We start from the raw sequence: 13,064 nt of genomic DNA, 5'->3' as shown, positions 1-13,064 counted from the left end.
AACAGTGAGGTTGATTGTCTTGGGCTACAGGAAGATATAAATGGATGGTCAAAGGGGCAGATAAGTAGCAGATGGAATTTAACCCTGAAAAGTGTGAGATGGTACACTTTGGAAGGATTAATTTGACAAGGAAGTATTCAATGAACGGCATGACACTATGAAGTTCTGAGGAACAAAGGGACTTTGGCGTGTGTTTCCATAGATCTCTGAAGGTGGAGGGGCATCTTAATGGGATGGTGAAAAAGGCATATGGTACACTTGCCTTTATCAATTGAGCTATAGATTACAAAAGTAGGGATGTCATGTTGGAGTTGTATAGAACCTTGGTGAGACCACAGCTGGAGTACTGTGTGCAGTTCTGGTCGCCACATTATAGGAAGGATGTGATTGCACTGGAGGGGGTGCAGAGGAGATTCACCAGGATTTTGCCAGGGGTGAAACATTTAAGTTATGAAGAGAGGTTGGATAGACTTGGGTTGTTTGCTTTGGAGCAGAGAAGACTGAGGGGTGACCTGATCGAGGTGTACAAGATTATGAGGGGCATGGACAGGGTGGATAGGGAGCAGCTGTTCCTCTTAGTTGAAGGGTCATTCACGAGGGTACACAAGTTCGAGGTGAGGGGAAGGCGGTTTAGGGGGGATGTGAGGAAAAACCTCTTTACCCAGAGTGTGGTGACCGCATTTCAGTCTGGAATGCTCTGCCTGGGAGGGTGGTGGAGGCGGGTTGCCTCACATCCTTTAAATTGTACCTGGATGAGCACTTGGCACGTCTTAACATTCAAGGCTATGGGCCAAGAGCTGGTAAATGGGATTAGGTAGGTAGGTCAGGTGTGTCGGTGCAGACTCGATGGGCCGAAGGGCCTCTCCTGCACTGTGTGATTCTGTGAAATAGTTGAGGTATATAAAATTATGAGGGGCGTATGTAGGGTAGACAGGAGGGAACATTTCCCCTTGTTGGAGAGACCAATAACCAGGAGGCATAGATTTAAGGTAAGGGGCAGGAGGTTTAGAAGGGATGTGAGGAAGAATTTTTTCACCAAGTGGCTGGTGGGAATCTGGAACTCACTGCCTGAAAGGGAGGTAGAGGCAGAGACCCTCATAACATTTAGGAAGTATATAGATGTGCATTTGCGATGCCATGGCATACAAGGCTATGGGCCTAGTGCTGGAAAATGGGATTAGAATAGTTAGGTGTTTGTTTGACTGGCGCAGACTCGATGGGCTAAAGGGCCTTCTTTGTGCTGTAGACCTCTATGACTATGACACCCACAGACTAAACCTCTATTTTAAAAGAAAAATATTTTCCAATAATATATACATTAATAGTTTCATGACACTGTAACCAAATAAAGGTTTTCCAGATGATGTGAGGTTTCATTAGAACAACTAAAGAAAAACTGCTTCCTCTGTTGAGTGAGTCACTAATCGAAGGTCATAGATTTAAAATCGTGGGTATAAGAGCCAGGGAGAAGGTGAGGAGAAATATTTTCACTCAGTTGTTGGGACCTGGAATGCTCTACCTGAAAATGTGGTGGAAGTTGATTCCATAAATAATAATTAGAGGGAGTTCGGCAGACATTTGATGAGGAACTTGCAGAGTTATGGGCAAAAAGTGGGTGTGCTATATTAAGCATGACAGCAGTTTCAAAAGGAAAAAAGAGATATGGCGTTACAAGCCAAAAAACCACCTTTTGTCCTATAAGTTTCTATGGGCAGGATTTTCCCCCCATCGGGGGTGAAGTTGAAGTGCGGGCGCACACAGATGCTCCCAATCGGGGGTGCAGCGCCATTTTACGTGGGCAGGCCAATTAAGGCCCACTCAGCGTGATGTCCGCACGGAAGCACTATGCACTCCCTGTGCGGGTGGGGTGGAATCCCTAAACCTGAGAGTGCGCTCCTTCGCGCAAGTGCACAAAAGAGCGCATTCATCCCCCTGAAGCTAAGTGCTGCCTCAGGGAGATCAGCTGTTCTGTCACAAATATTAAAAATAGAGAAAAAAAATTCCTGACATGTCCCCTCATGTGTCACTGTCACATGAGTTGGGATATTTCCATAATTTTTTAAAAAACTTTAATAAAATGTTTAAAAACCTACATGAAACCTCATCCCACCCGTGGATGAGGTTTCATGCTTTTTCTAATTTGCGTCGGGGCTCCTGGCCTGCCCGCGAACCTTAAGGTTGGACGGGCAGGACCATTAATTAGTTAAGTGACTCTGTCAATTGGCCATTGACAGGTTGGTGGGTGCGCTGCTGATTTTGCTGCACCCCCGCCGACCTGAAAACTTGAATGGAGTGCAGTGACGTCGGGAGTTCCGCCTGACATCACCGCGCGTCATTTTACGCATTGGCGAGCGGGCCCTGTCCCTGCTCACCGATGGGAAAATCCTGCCTTAGGATTCCAAATATTAGAGTGCTTCCTCACTGGTATGAAGTGCTATGTCTTTTTTTAAAATACAATTCACATTAATTAAACATGTTTCACTTTAGTATTACCTAATGTGCAAAAGCACTTTGTTTAATGCAGAGCAGGAGGTCAGCTTTAAGATCACTTGTACTTTAGGTCAATGATACTGTTCAGCCTTTTAGGTAAATTTCTTGCTCTCTCGCATAACAATTTCAATCAAGATCATGTGTAAGTGTCTTGATTTACTATGATGTTCGCATACCTTAAGCCTTTGAAATATAGGGAACGTAGGAACTGAGTAGGCATTCAGCCCCTCGAGCCTGTTCAGTTAGATCATAGCTGCCCTGTATCTTAACCTGCCCCGCCTTTCCCCCCCACCCCTGCTCCAAGCCCTGGCACTTTCAACATCATTTGGAGTTCAAGATTTCTGCTGCCCTTTCTGTGAAGAAATGCAGAAAGTAGCTATACCTTATTCTTGAACTAATTATTTTCACGAACAGCAACAAAAATGCGAGGGAGCAACTTTGTGTGGTTCAGGTAATGATATTGGTTTTGTGGTTTTGAAAAAGATTTATGTGATCGGAACAGCTCCATCCCATTTTCAGCACATTGATGTTTGATGCTGAATGAGTAAATATCGCTTTACAATTTACAGACATTGTGTACCATGTTATCTTGAGAATGCTTTTTCTCTGTAGACCCTTCATGGGATTGTCTGTCAGTGCAGTATAAACCACAAAATGAAGATTGATTAATTGCTTGTTTGAACCACGAGATAAGATAAATTTTTGTTGTTGATCACTCAGACCTGATCCATTTTTTTAATGCATTTGTAAAGCACTAATATTTTATGACATCATTGAGGGATTAAACTTCTGGCCTTAACAGGACAAGATTAACCCACACTCAGTTGCTCAGGAAAAATATTTTGCTTTCTGCCTTAGCATACCAAACTTGTGTTCACAGTGACTGAACCTAAGTTTTGGAAAAAGCATTACCGGGTTGTGGCCAAAACAATTTTTGCGATCAGGTTTTTTTTTGGAATATAAGACTTTGCCTTAAGTGGCCTGTAGTACTCAGCCTTTTTAATACAAATCCCGAATATTTGTTGTCTCATTTCTGCTTGCTTTCTAATTATGCTAGTTATCTTTATTTAATAAAACTGAGGGAAAGCTTTATTTTTGTTGGTGGACAAACGTTTGAATTAATAAGTTAACCATTGATGTTCGTCTTCTCCTTTTATGCCACTCAAGAGGCCTAGATAGTGGGCAGATGTCCAGTTTTGTAGAACTGATCACTGACAATGCAAATATATAGGTATTGTTAACTAACTTGCTCCCCACCTGTACGTTGCTTTGCTTGGTGCTTCTTCCCAACACTTAGTTGATATTTCAGCTCACTCTATTGGGAAATCTATGTATGAAACCTTGGCCCTTTTGATCAGTAATGCATGTGACAGTACACCGCTTTATATCATCACAACGCTAATTTAAGAAATATTGTATTTTCTTCATTCTTGGGCTATGAGTATTGGCAGCATTTATTGCCCTAATTGCTCTTGAGAATATGTAAGGGGGAACCCACAACCTTGAACATCTGCAGCCCATGTGGTGTTTGGAAGGGAGTTCCACAATTTTGACCCTTGAAGGAACAATAATCCAGGTTGGGACAGTGTGTCACTTGAATAGAAGTCTAATTTGGCTCAAGAAAATTCTGATTTTTTGTTTTAAGTAGTTTTTATTTTTGAAATGTGTTAAGGTACTCATTGCAGTTTGGTTTGCAGGCTGCAGCAGTTGAACAATTGAAGGAAAATGAGAATAAAATTCAAGGACTCTTGGGTTGGTTGTCCAGCATGGGACAGGAGCCAGCCATTGAACAGAAAAGAAATGAGATAGTGCAGCAGAATGGCAACACCATTTTTGTGGATGGACTGAAGAGACTGGAGAATGAGGATACGGTTAATGGAAACCTACCTCGTGACTTGAGTGAGACTAAAGGAGATGAAACAATGGAACCAACATCTGATGGGGATTTGAATTATCAGTACCAAAAAGCCAAGGTGTGGATTGAAGTTATTTAAATTATTTTGAAGCTAATGATACACAATTTTTTGAAGTATTTATTCCAGCATTGAATGCAATGATCATGTTAAATTGAACACAACAAAAGTAAACATGGAGACTTGTTCTTTATGAAAGCATTATACATCTAAGGCAGTTAACGTTTAAGTCTTCCATACCTACACACAAGACAAATTGTGAGAGTGTCAACCTTGGCTTAATGAGTAACACTCATGCCTCAGAGTCAGAAGGTTGGGGTGGGTTTAAGTCCTGAGGGAGTGTTGCACAATTGGAGCTGCCATCTCCCGAGATGGTTAAACTGAGACTCCATCTGCCTTCTCAGGTGGATGTAAATGATCTCTCAGCCATTATTTTGAAGACGAGCAGTAGAGTTCTCACTGGTACCTTGGCCAATATCTATCTCTTATCCAACACAGATCTCATTGCTGTTTGTGGGAACTTGCTGTGCAGAAACTGGCTAATGTGTTTCCTATATTACAATAGCAGTTACACTTCAAAAGTCCTTCATTGACTTTAGGGAGATTGGGCATCCACAGGTTGTGAAAGGTGCTATATAAATGAAAATCAATGGTTCTTTGCTCTTGCATTGTGTGGGAAATGTGGATTCTTCTTGCGATGTAAAAAACCTGTGTATCCACTCAGTGACTGTTCCTGTCATGGTTTTGTTTAAAACAGCTTCTTCACCAACAAGTTATGTCAAAACAGCAGTCCTACATTATATCTACACAATCAGTCCAGGACTTCCTGAAGAAGCAAGGTTCCAGTATTTCTGCAGAGGAGCGAGAGAAATTGGAGCAGGACCTGAACGAGTTGAAGGTTCAATATGAGACCACGCTGGCGCAGTCGGAAACCAGACTGAAACTGATACAGACCGTACAGGATGAACTGCAAAAGTTTTCCGCCGACTACAATGAATTTGAAAACTGGTTGCACCAGTCCGAACAGCAGCTGGGCGATCTCCAATCTGGTGCCACTGATGTCGAAACTTTTGTTGGCAAGCTGCAAAGGCAGAAAAGCTTCTCTGAAGATGTCATCTCTCACAAAGGCGACTTAAGGTACATCACCATCTCAGGGCAAAGAGTCCTCGATGCTGCTAAATCCTGTGGTAAATTGGACCTGGACAAAGATGCAAAGCCTTGCATTGATACGTCTGCTACTTGTGCCCTGGTACAGAGGCAACTGGAGGTGGCCAGTGACGGTTATAAATTGCTGTACTCTAAGGTAACCTCTTACTGAGCCATGTGCTTCTAATACTTTTTGCAATATTTTCTCTTGTAATTATGTATGTGACGCAGCAAACCTCTGGCCACTGGATGATGATCGGTTGCATGCGATAGGGAGAAGCCATCAGATGGGAAAGAGCCCCACCTCGCCTTGTATAACAGCAGTTTTGTACCAGGTTTATTCAGCATCAGGTGAAATGCGGGATAAAGAAACACAATGTTTGCAAGACACATACATATAACATCTATTTATTTCTATTAACCGACTCCCCTACACTGCTACTATAGATGGAAAACACTGTACTGGTAAAGACTAAATGAGATCACGGAGGCCGGGTCTGTCTCATTCTGTTTTTTTGGCCATTGTTAGCTTCACTTTCACTGGTGAGGGGGAATCATGTTTTGTTGGTGACTTGAACATTTAGCAGCTCACAGATTGTCTCATTCTTGAGTCATATCAAGTATAACATCATGTCACAGCACATACAACTGAGGCTGCTGTCTACTTGTATAAATGGGGATTTAAATGTTTTTAGGATTAATTTGTCAAACGAATTGTTACATAAAGACTGAATAGTAGATTTAATCTTGACACACAAGCCTTACACCATACTCATGTTAAATATTGTGTACATTGTACTGAATATTGGAGGTAAATTCCTAATTACCCTCATTTCCAGACTGTAACCAATTTACTAAATCTTATTTAACCATCTCATTATTGAAGGAAATACTTAACATGGAGCAAAATAAATATTCTGTATTTTATTTGAGAAAAAGCTTTCAGTTACAGAAATTTGACAGAAGTCTATTTTCCTAGATAATTTAACAAGTTTAAGTAGTGATGGTTAACTATTGTCCACTCTTAGGTGTCAGTCTTGGCTCAGTGGGTAGCACTCTCACCTATTGAGTCAGAAGGTTGTGAGTTCAAGCCCCACTTCAGAGACCGCGTAATCCAGACTGACACTCCAGTGTTGCACTATTCAAGGTGCCTTTCTTCAGACAGAGGTTACAAATCTCTACAAGATTCTATGCTGTTCTTCAATGTGTTTGTGTGGGAGCTTGCTGTGTGAAAATTGAATGCTGTGTATCCCAACATTACAACATTGATTACACTTCATCGGTTGTGAAACGTTTTGACACGTCACACAGGGCTATATAAATGCAAGCTTCTTTTTCTTTCACTTGCACTTAAACTTGCAGTCTAGCAGGATATAAGGCCACTCGATGTCACATGAGGGGGACACGTTAAGGATTTTTTTCCTCTATTTTTAATGTTTGTACAACTTTCAGCAATTTCCCTGAGGCAGCACTCAGCTTCAGGGAGATGTGTGCGCAAAAGAGCGCACTCTCATATTTGGGGAATCACTCCCCGCCTGCACAGGAAGCGCATAGCCTTAATTGACCCGCCCACTTAAAATGGCAGCGGGGCTTGCTTCTCCAGAAGTTCGTGCATGTGCCACAATCTCTATTTCGGAACTTTAAAGAAACCTTGCAAGGCCAAAAATTGTCCCCAGCATCTGGTCCTGTCTTTTTGCGAATCTTGCTAAGTACATTCACTCTGTCATAAAAACCGAGCCACAAAAGCATGATATCAGTAATGGATGAATAAAAATTGCAAACATTTGAAATACATGGAGGCTATGGCGTGGAAGCATGAAGAGCTTAAATGAAAGAAAATTGGTGAATCTTAAAATGGGAAATAGATAACATACTTGATTAAGGAGGAGGGTTAAAGGGGTGAGGGGGAGATAAAATGCCTGAAACAGGATAGGATTCATGATTTCTCTTGCTGGCCTTGGGTAATGGACATTGAAGTCCCCTACCCAGAGTACATTATATGCCCTTGCCACCCTCAGTGTTTCTTCCAAGTGGTGTTCAACATGGAGGAATATTGATTAGTCAGCTGAGGGGAGGGGTGGGGATGGAGGTGGGGGGAGGCGGTAGGTGGCAATCAGCAGGAAGTTTCATGCCCATGTCTGAACTGATGCCATGAGACTTCATGGAGTCTGGGGTCAATGTTGAAGACTCCAAGACAACTCCCTCCTGACTGTATACCACTGTCTGTCCTGCCGGTGGGACAGGACATACCCACCCAGAAGAAAAAAACAGTTTGGACCAGTACTCTTATTTCCCAATTTTTACTGTTTTTTTCCTTCTGGGCGGGAATGGTGATGGGGGTGTCTGGGACATTGTCTGTAAGGTATGATTCCGTGAATATGACTATGTCAGGCTGTTGCCTGACTAGCCTGTGGGACAACTCTCCCAGATTTTGCACAAGCCCCCAGATGTTAATAAGGAGGACTTTGCATGGTTCACTGAGCTGATAAATTAGCTTGTGTGGAGGTTAAACACTGGAATAGGCCTTTTGGGCTGAATGTCCCGTGTCTGTGCTGTAAGTACAGTGTAAATATAAGACTTATAACGGAGGCAGCTGAAACTTCTTCACAAGTAGAATTGTGAAGCTGGAATTGAATTCCAGGAGTACTTGAAGCAGAAACAATGTCAACATTGAACATTAGATTGGACTGGTGGATAAAAGAAAGGAGGTTGAAGGTGTATGGGAACAGATTGGGTAAACGTGATAAAAACTATTTGCTTGCATGTGATTTGTTGAACTAAAAGGCTTGTTTCTGTGTCATAACTTGCATGTGTTTCAAGAGAAGAATGCTATACAGATGCTTGTTGCGATTAATCTTAATTCCCTTCCGACCTACTCCCTCTGAAATGAAATATTGTATTTTTGACGTTTACACCTAACCAAAATGAACTACCGAACCTGGAACAATTCTCTTATTGGATTGGTTTCCTCCATCATTTAAAATGTGTTTGATCATGTGTTTCATTGTTGAGTCATTTTGTATTGGTGCCTTTGATTTTCAGACATTGTTAATCTCAGACACTTGCCCATGAGAATGAAGGAAAGTAAAAACAAATCAATTAGATTTTGACATTACCCTCAAATCAGAGCAGCATGAAAAATGGTTTCATTGTTAGACTGTTTGATTTATAGCTACAATGCTGGCAAGAGCACATGTGGGAAAGCTACAGCCAGTGTGGATTGTTGTAGTGTTCAAGCGACGCTAGAGATGGAGGAGGTGGAGGTCTGAACAAGTCAACAGCTTTATTACAAGTGTGCACATAGGGGACACAGCTCGTGGAGAGACTGCCTCCCCGATCGTAGTTTGGTTTACACATTTATTCACTTTACAATCATGTCGGTTACTTGGGTGTTCTGATTATCATATGATTACAAGCTATGCAGAACTATTACAGTACTTTGCATTTCTTTGTGAAACTATGCTAGTCTCTGGTTGAGGCATTTTACAGTGGTCACGTCTCTTTGTGTTTTAAAACAGGTTTCCATTCTATCTGCTTACAACAATCATTTCGTTTTAAAGTTAAACGAGCTTCTGCTTCACATATATTACAGTGGTCATGCCCTCTTTGTGATTTTAAACAGGTCTCGGTTTTGAGTTAACTATGTCTCAACCCCTTTTGATAACTACAGCTATGTGTCACCCCCTTTCCATATAGTTGGCTAATAATTTCTGTATCTATATCTTGCTTCAGGACCATACTTTGTCATCAATGTCTCAAATAGTAGCCCACATAAATGTTTTTCAGGTATAATAAGGAATTCAGTACTCAAAAAACAAGGTTAAAATTCAGGTATAGCAAGCAATTAGGAAGGAAAATGGTATTTTGGCCACTTTTACAAGAGGTTTAGAACACAGGAATAAGGAAGTGTTACTGCAATCGTACAGGACTTTGGTGAGACCACAACTGAAATACTGTGTGTGTTTTTGACCTCCATATCTGCGAATGGATACACTTGCCTTAGAGGGGTTGCAACGAAGGCTCACTAAGATTGAATCCTGAGATGAGAGGGTTGTCCTGTAGGGGGAAGTTGAATAGAATGGGCCTCTGCTCTCTGTAGATTTGAAGAATGAGATGATCTCATTGAAATATATAAAATTCTGACAGAGTAGATGCTGAGAGGCTGTTTCCCCATGCTAGAGAGTCTAGAGCTAGGAACCGTGGTCTTGTATAAGAGGTTAGCCATTTAGGATTGAGATGAGGAAAGTCTTCCTCACTTAATGCTGTGAGTCTTTGGAACATTCTACTACATCCAGCTGTGGATGCTCCATCATTGACTATAGTCAAGACTGAGATAAATAGCTTTTTGGACTCTTAAGGCTATCAAGGGATATGGGGATTGGGCCAGAAAGAGGAGGTGAGATGAATAGTGGCTATGATCATCTTGAATGTCAAAGCAACCTCAAGGGACTGTGTGGCCTACTCCTCCTACTTCTTGCTTTCTGAATAGAAGCTGTGCTTGGTTCATTCTGTTTGATTTTGTTTCCTCCCTCCAGTGCAATGCCTTGGGTAAAAATCTCAAAGATATGGTGGATAATTACAGCCAATACCAAGAAATCTCAGCCAGCCTTCTACCATGGCTTCAAACCACCGAGGAAACTGCAAAAATCCAGTTGACTGAGGCCATTGCTGCCGATCCCAAAAACCTTCAGAAGCAACTGGAGCAAGTCAAGGTTAAAACCTATGCATTCTCCAATAACTGCTCACAATTTCCCAGCGTCGTGGTGTTTCATTGTACAAATGGTGTTTAATTTTTTTTTTGTCGTGAATAGTCTCTGCAGGATCAGATGTCTGGACACCAAAGTGTTGTTGAGAAGCTAAGGAAAACAGTTGATGCACTTATCAGTACTGCTGGGGATCTCCTACTGAATCGTGATGAAATCCAAGATAATTTGGGTATGTTTTCAGATCAAATACATTAGTGCATAGAATTTACAGCACAGAAACAGGCCAATGCCAACGCTTATGCTGCATGCAAGCCATCCCTAACACCAACCTTCTCCCCCACCCCCCCCCACCTTTCATCTGTGTTGTCAGTATATCCTATTCTTTTCTCTCTCATTTGTTTATCCAGCTCCCCCTTAACTGCATTTATGCTATTCACCTCCTTGTGGTAATGTGATCCATATTGTAATCATTAATAGATAGAATAATCCTCCCTAGCTTCTCTTTCTCTCTCTCAGCAGTCTATTAATTAAAGGCCATTGACCTTAATGTTCAAATAGCCTTTCTTTATCGCCAATATTTGTTTCATCAGCGCTTCAAAGCAGGCTCCATACTAGTTGGTAATTCAGCTTAGGAACTTTGTGGAGATGGAAAAGGAACAGGAGAGAGTGTCCCTGGTGTTCAAATTCACAAAATGGCCCTGAAAGAGCAATCTTTTTGTCTGCCTTAATGTCAGAATCAAATCTGAATTATGTATGTAATCTAAAGCATTTCTTCCTTACTGAGATGATTTTAACTTCTGGCAGTCAGGGAAAACCGCTGACAGTGGATGACCAACCTGTCTAATCATATACTGCACAGAAAGAGGCATTTTGGCCCATTGTGCCAGTAATGACAACGTTGCCCAAAGATGCAATTCTTCATCCAAGGGGCAGTAGACCGCTGGGACTGTCTCCCTTTGATTCTGGGGGACAATTGATCCTTTCAAGGCTTGAAAACAATAGCTTTTTGTTGAGTAATGATATCAAGCATCATGGAGCAAAGGTGGATGAATGTTATAGAATAAAGATCAGCCATAATCTAATTGAATGGCAAAAAAGGCTTAATGGGCTGAATGGCCTATTCCTATTGTATATCCCACATGATTTTCTCTTTTTGTAGAAGTCAATGATTATGATAAATTTAAATTGGAGACATTGGAGGAAAGAGTCAGAGACAGATGAAAGCATTTGTTAGAATTGGCTGATTTATTTTTTTCCCAAAATGGTTTTAGCCGTGTGAGCTAAATCTGCAATTAGGTTTCCTCTAAGAAAAAGGGAGAGCTGGTCTGGAGTTATGACTCTTGCACAGTGAGGGATTGGAGGAAATTCACTTGACTATATGAAGCTCTTGAGCAAATGGCTTTGAGGGGCATTCAAAGTGTGGGTTGAGCAATCCAAAAATGGACAATCTAACTTTCCTCTGTACCTTTTTGCCCTAGATGTCATCTGTGGCTCAGTTGGCAGCACTTTCTCCTCTGACGCAAAGGTTGTGGGCTCAAGTCCCACTTCAGAGACTTAAACCCAAAATCTAAGCTGATAGTCGCTGTGCCACTTGGTGGAAGAATAAGATCCCACATAGCACTGTTCAAAGAAAAAAACTAGGGAAGGCTACCTGCTGTCTGATTAATATTTAATCTTCAAACAACATAATTGTAACAAATGATCTGGTCGTTATCACATTGCTATTTATGGGAGCTTGCTGTGTGCAAACTGCTGTGTTTCCTAGGTTATAGCAGTAATTACATTTCAAAAATACCTCATTAACTATAAAATAGTTCTGGACATCAGGAGTGCATGAAAGGCAGTATAAAAATGCAAGCTCTTAATTTCTTATTTTGCTCTTGACTTGCAAACGTTTCACAAACAATCGGGAATATTACTGAAAGTTAGAGTGATGTGTTCGGAATTTTCATTTACAGTTATCATGTAGCATCCAGTTTCTCATGTCATGATGCTATGGTGGAGTGGTTGAAAGTAAATGGTGTTGAGAAGGGGAAGTGGGGTTGGAAGAAAAGTCAACATTTGCCTCATAGAAAATGTGTGGAGCTATGAGCGAAAATACCTTCTAACACGTGAGCTGCATTGCTCTCAATAAAAAGAAATACTTGCTCCCTTCGTGGAACTGTCATCCCAAGTCCTTCAAGTCAATCTCAATGTGGAAAAGCTGCAATTTTGATCCTTTGGGAATGGGATTGCAGAAGCACAGTGAATTTTGGAGAATTGACTTGTAAAGGAGTCCACCCAATTTTCCTTCAGTTGTTTGAATAGAAGAAAAACTGGGTGGTTCTTTTATCATGCTGATATTTTCTAGTAATCTGGACCCAGGAAGATATCCCCTGACAAGGACAAGAAAACAACAACTTGCATTTATATAGGGCATTACCCTGATGAAACCTTCCAAGGTGCTTCACATGAATGTAATCAAATAAAATTTTAAACAGGGACCATGTAAGGAGATAATAGGACAGGTGACAAAAAGCTTGGTCAGAGGTGGATTTTTAGGAGTGTCTTAAACACAGGGAGAGTGGCAGAGAGGTTTAGGGAGGGAATTCCAGAGTTTCGAGCCCAGGCAGCTGCAGATGGGCCCATCAACGGAAGAGTGATGGAAATGGTGGATGTGCAAGAGAAAGGAAATAAACCTTTGAAAAGTATTTGTGAAAATGCAGCCAGTCAATTTTAAATCATGTGTGGAATTGTTTGGATGTTATTTAGCAAAGAATTGGAAATGTGCTTTCAATACTCATAACCATTTGGATTGCCTTCACTGGTC

At 41.4% G+C, this 13,064-nt stretch overlaps 1 protein-coding gene across 4 annotated transcripts in view; it reads left to right on the top strand.

Moving 5' to 3' along the window:
* dst (dystonin) overlaps positions 1 to 13,064 on the top strand; it is a 576,136-nt gene that overhangs the window by 359,589 nt on the left and 203,483 nt on the right. For all 4 annotated transcript variants that reach the window (XM_041188904.1, XM_041188906.1, XM_041188907.1 and 1 more), the window contains 4 exons: positions 4,188 to 4,463; positions 5,161 to 5,706; positions 10,085 to 10,261; positions 10,361 to 10,484. In XM_041188904.1, coding sequence (XP_041044838.1) covers positions 4,188 to 4,463; positions 5,161 to 5,706; positions 10,085 to 10,261; positions 10,361 to 10,484 — 1,123 coding nt within the window. The remainder of the gene's footprint in view (positions 1 to 4,187; positions 4,464 to 5,160; positions 5,707 to 10,084; positions 10,262 to 10,360; positions 10,485 to 13,064) is intronic.

The sequence above is a fragment of the Carcharodon carcharias genome, chromosome 5 (genome assembly GCF_017639515.1).
Source record: "Carcharodon carcharias isolate sCarCar2 chromosome 5, sCarCar2.pri, whole genome shotgun sequence".
Lineage (NCBI taxonomy): Eukaryota > Metazoa > Chordata > Chondrichthyes > Lamniformes > Lamnidae > Carcharodon > Carcharodon carcharias.
Note: the sequence above shows the minus strand (reverse complement) of the source record. Positions and strands in the feature narration are given on the sequence as shown.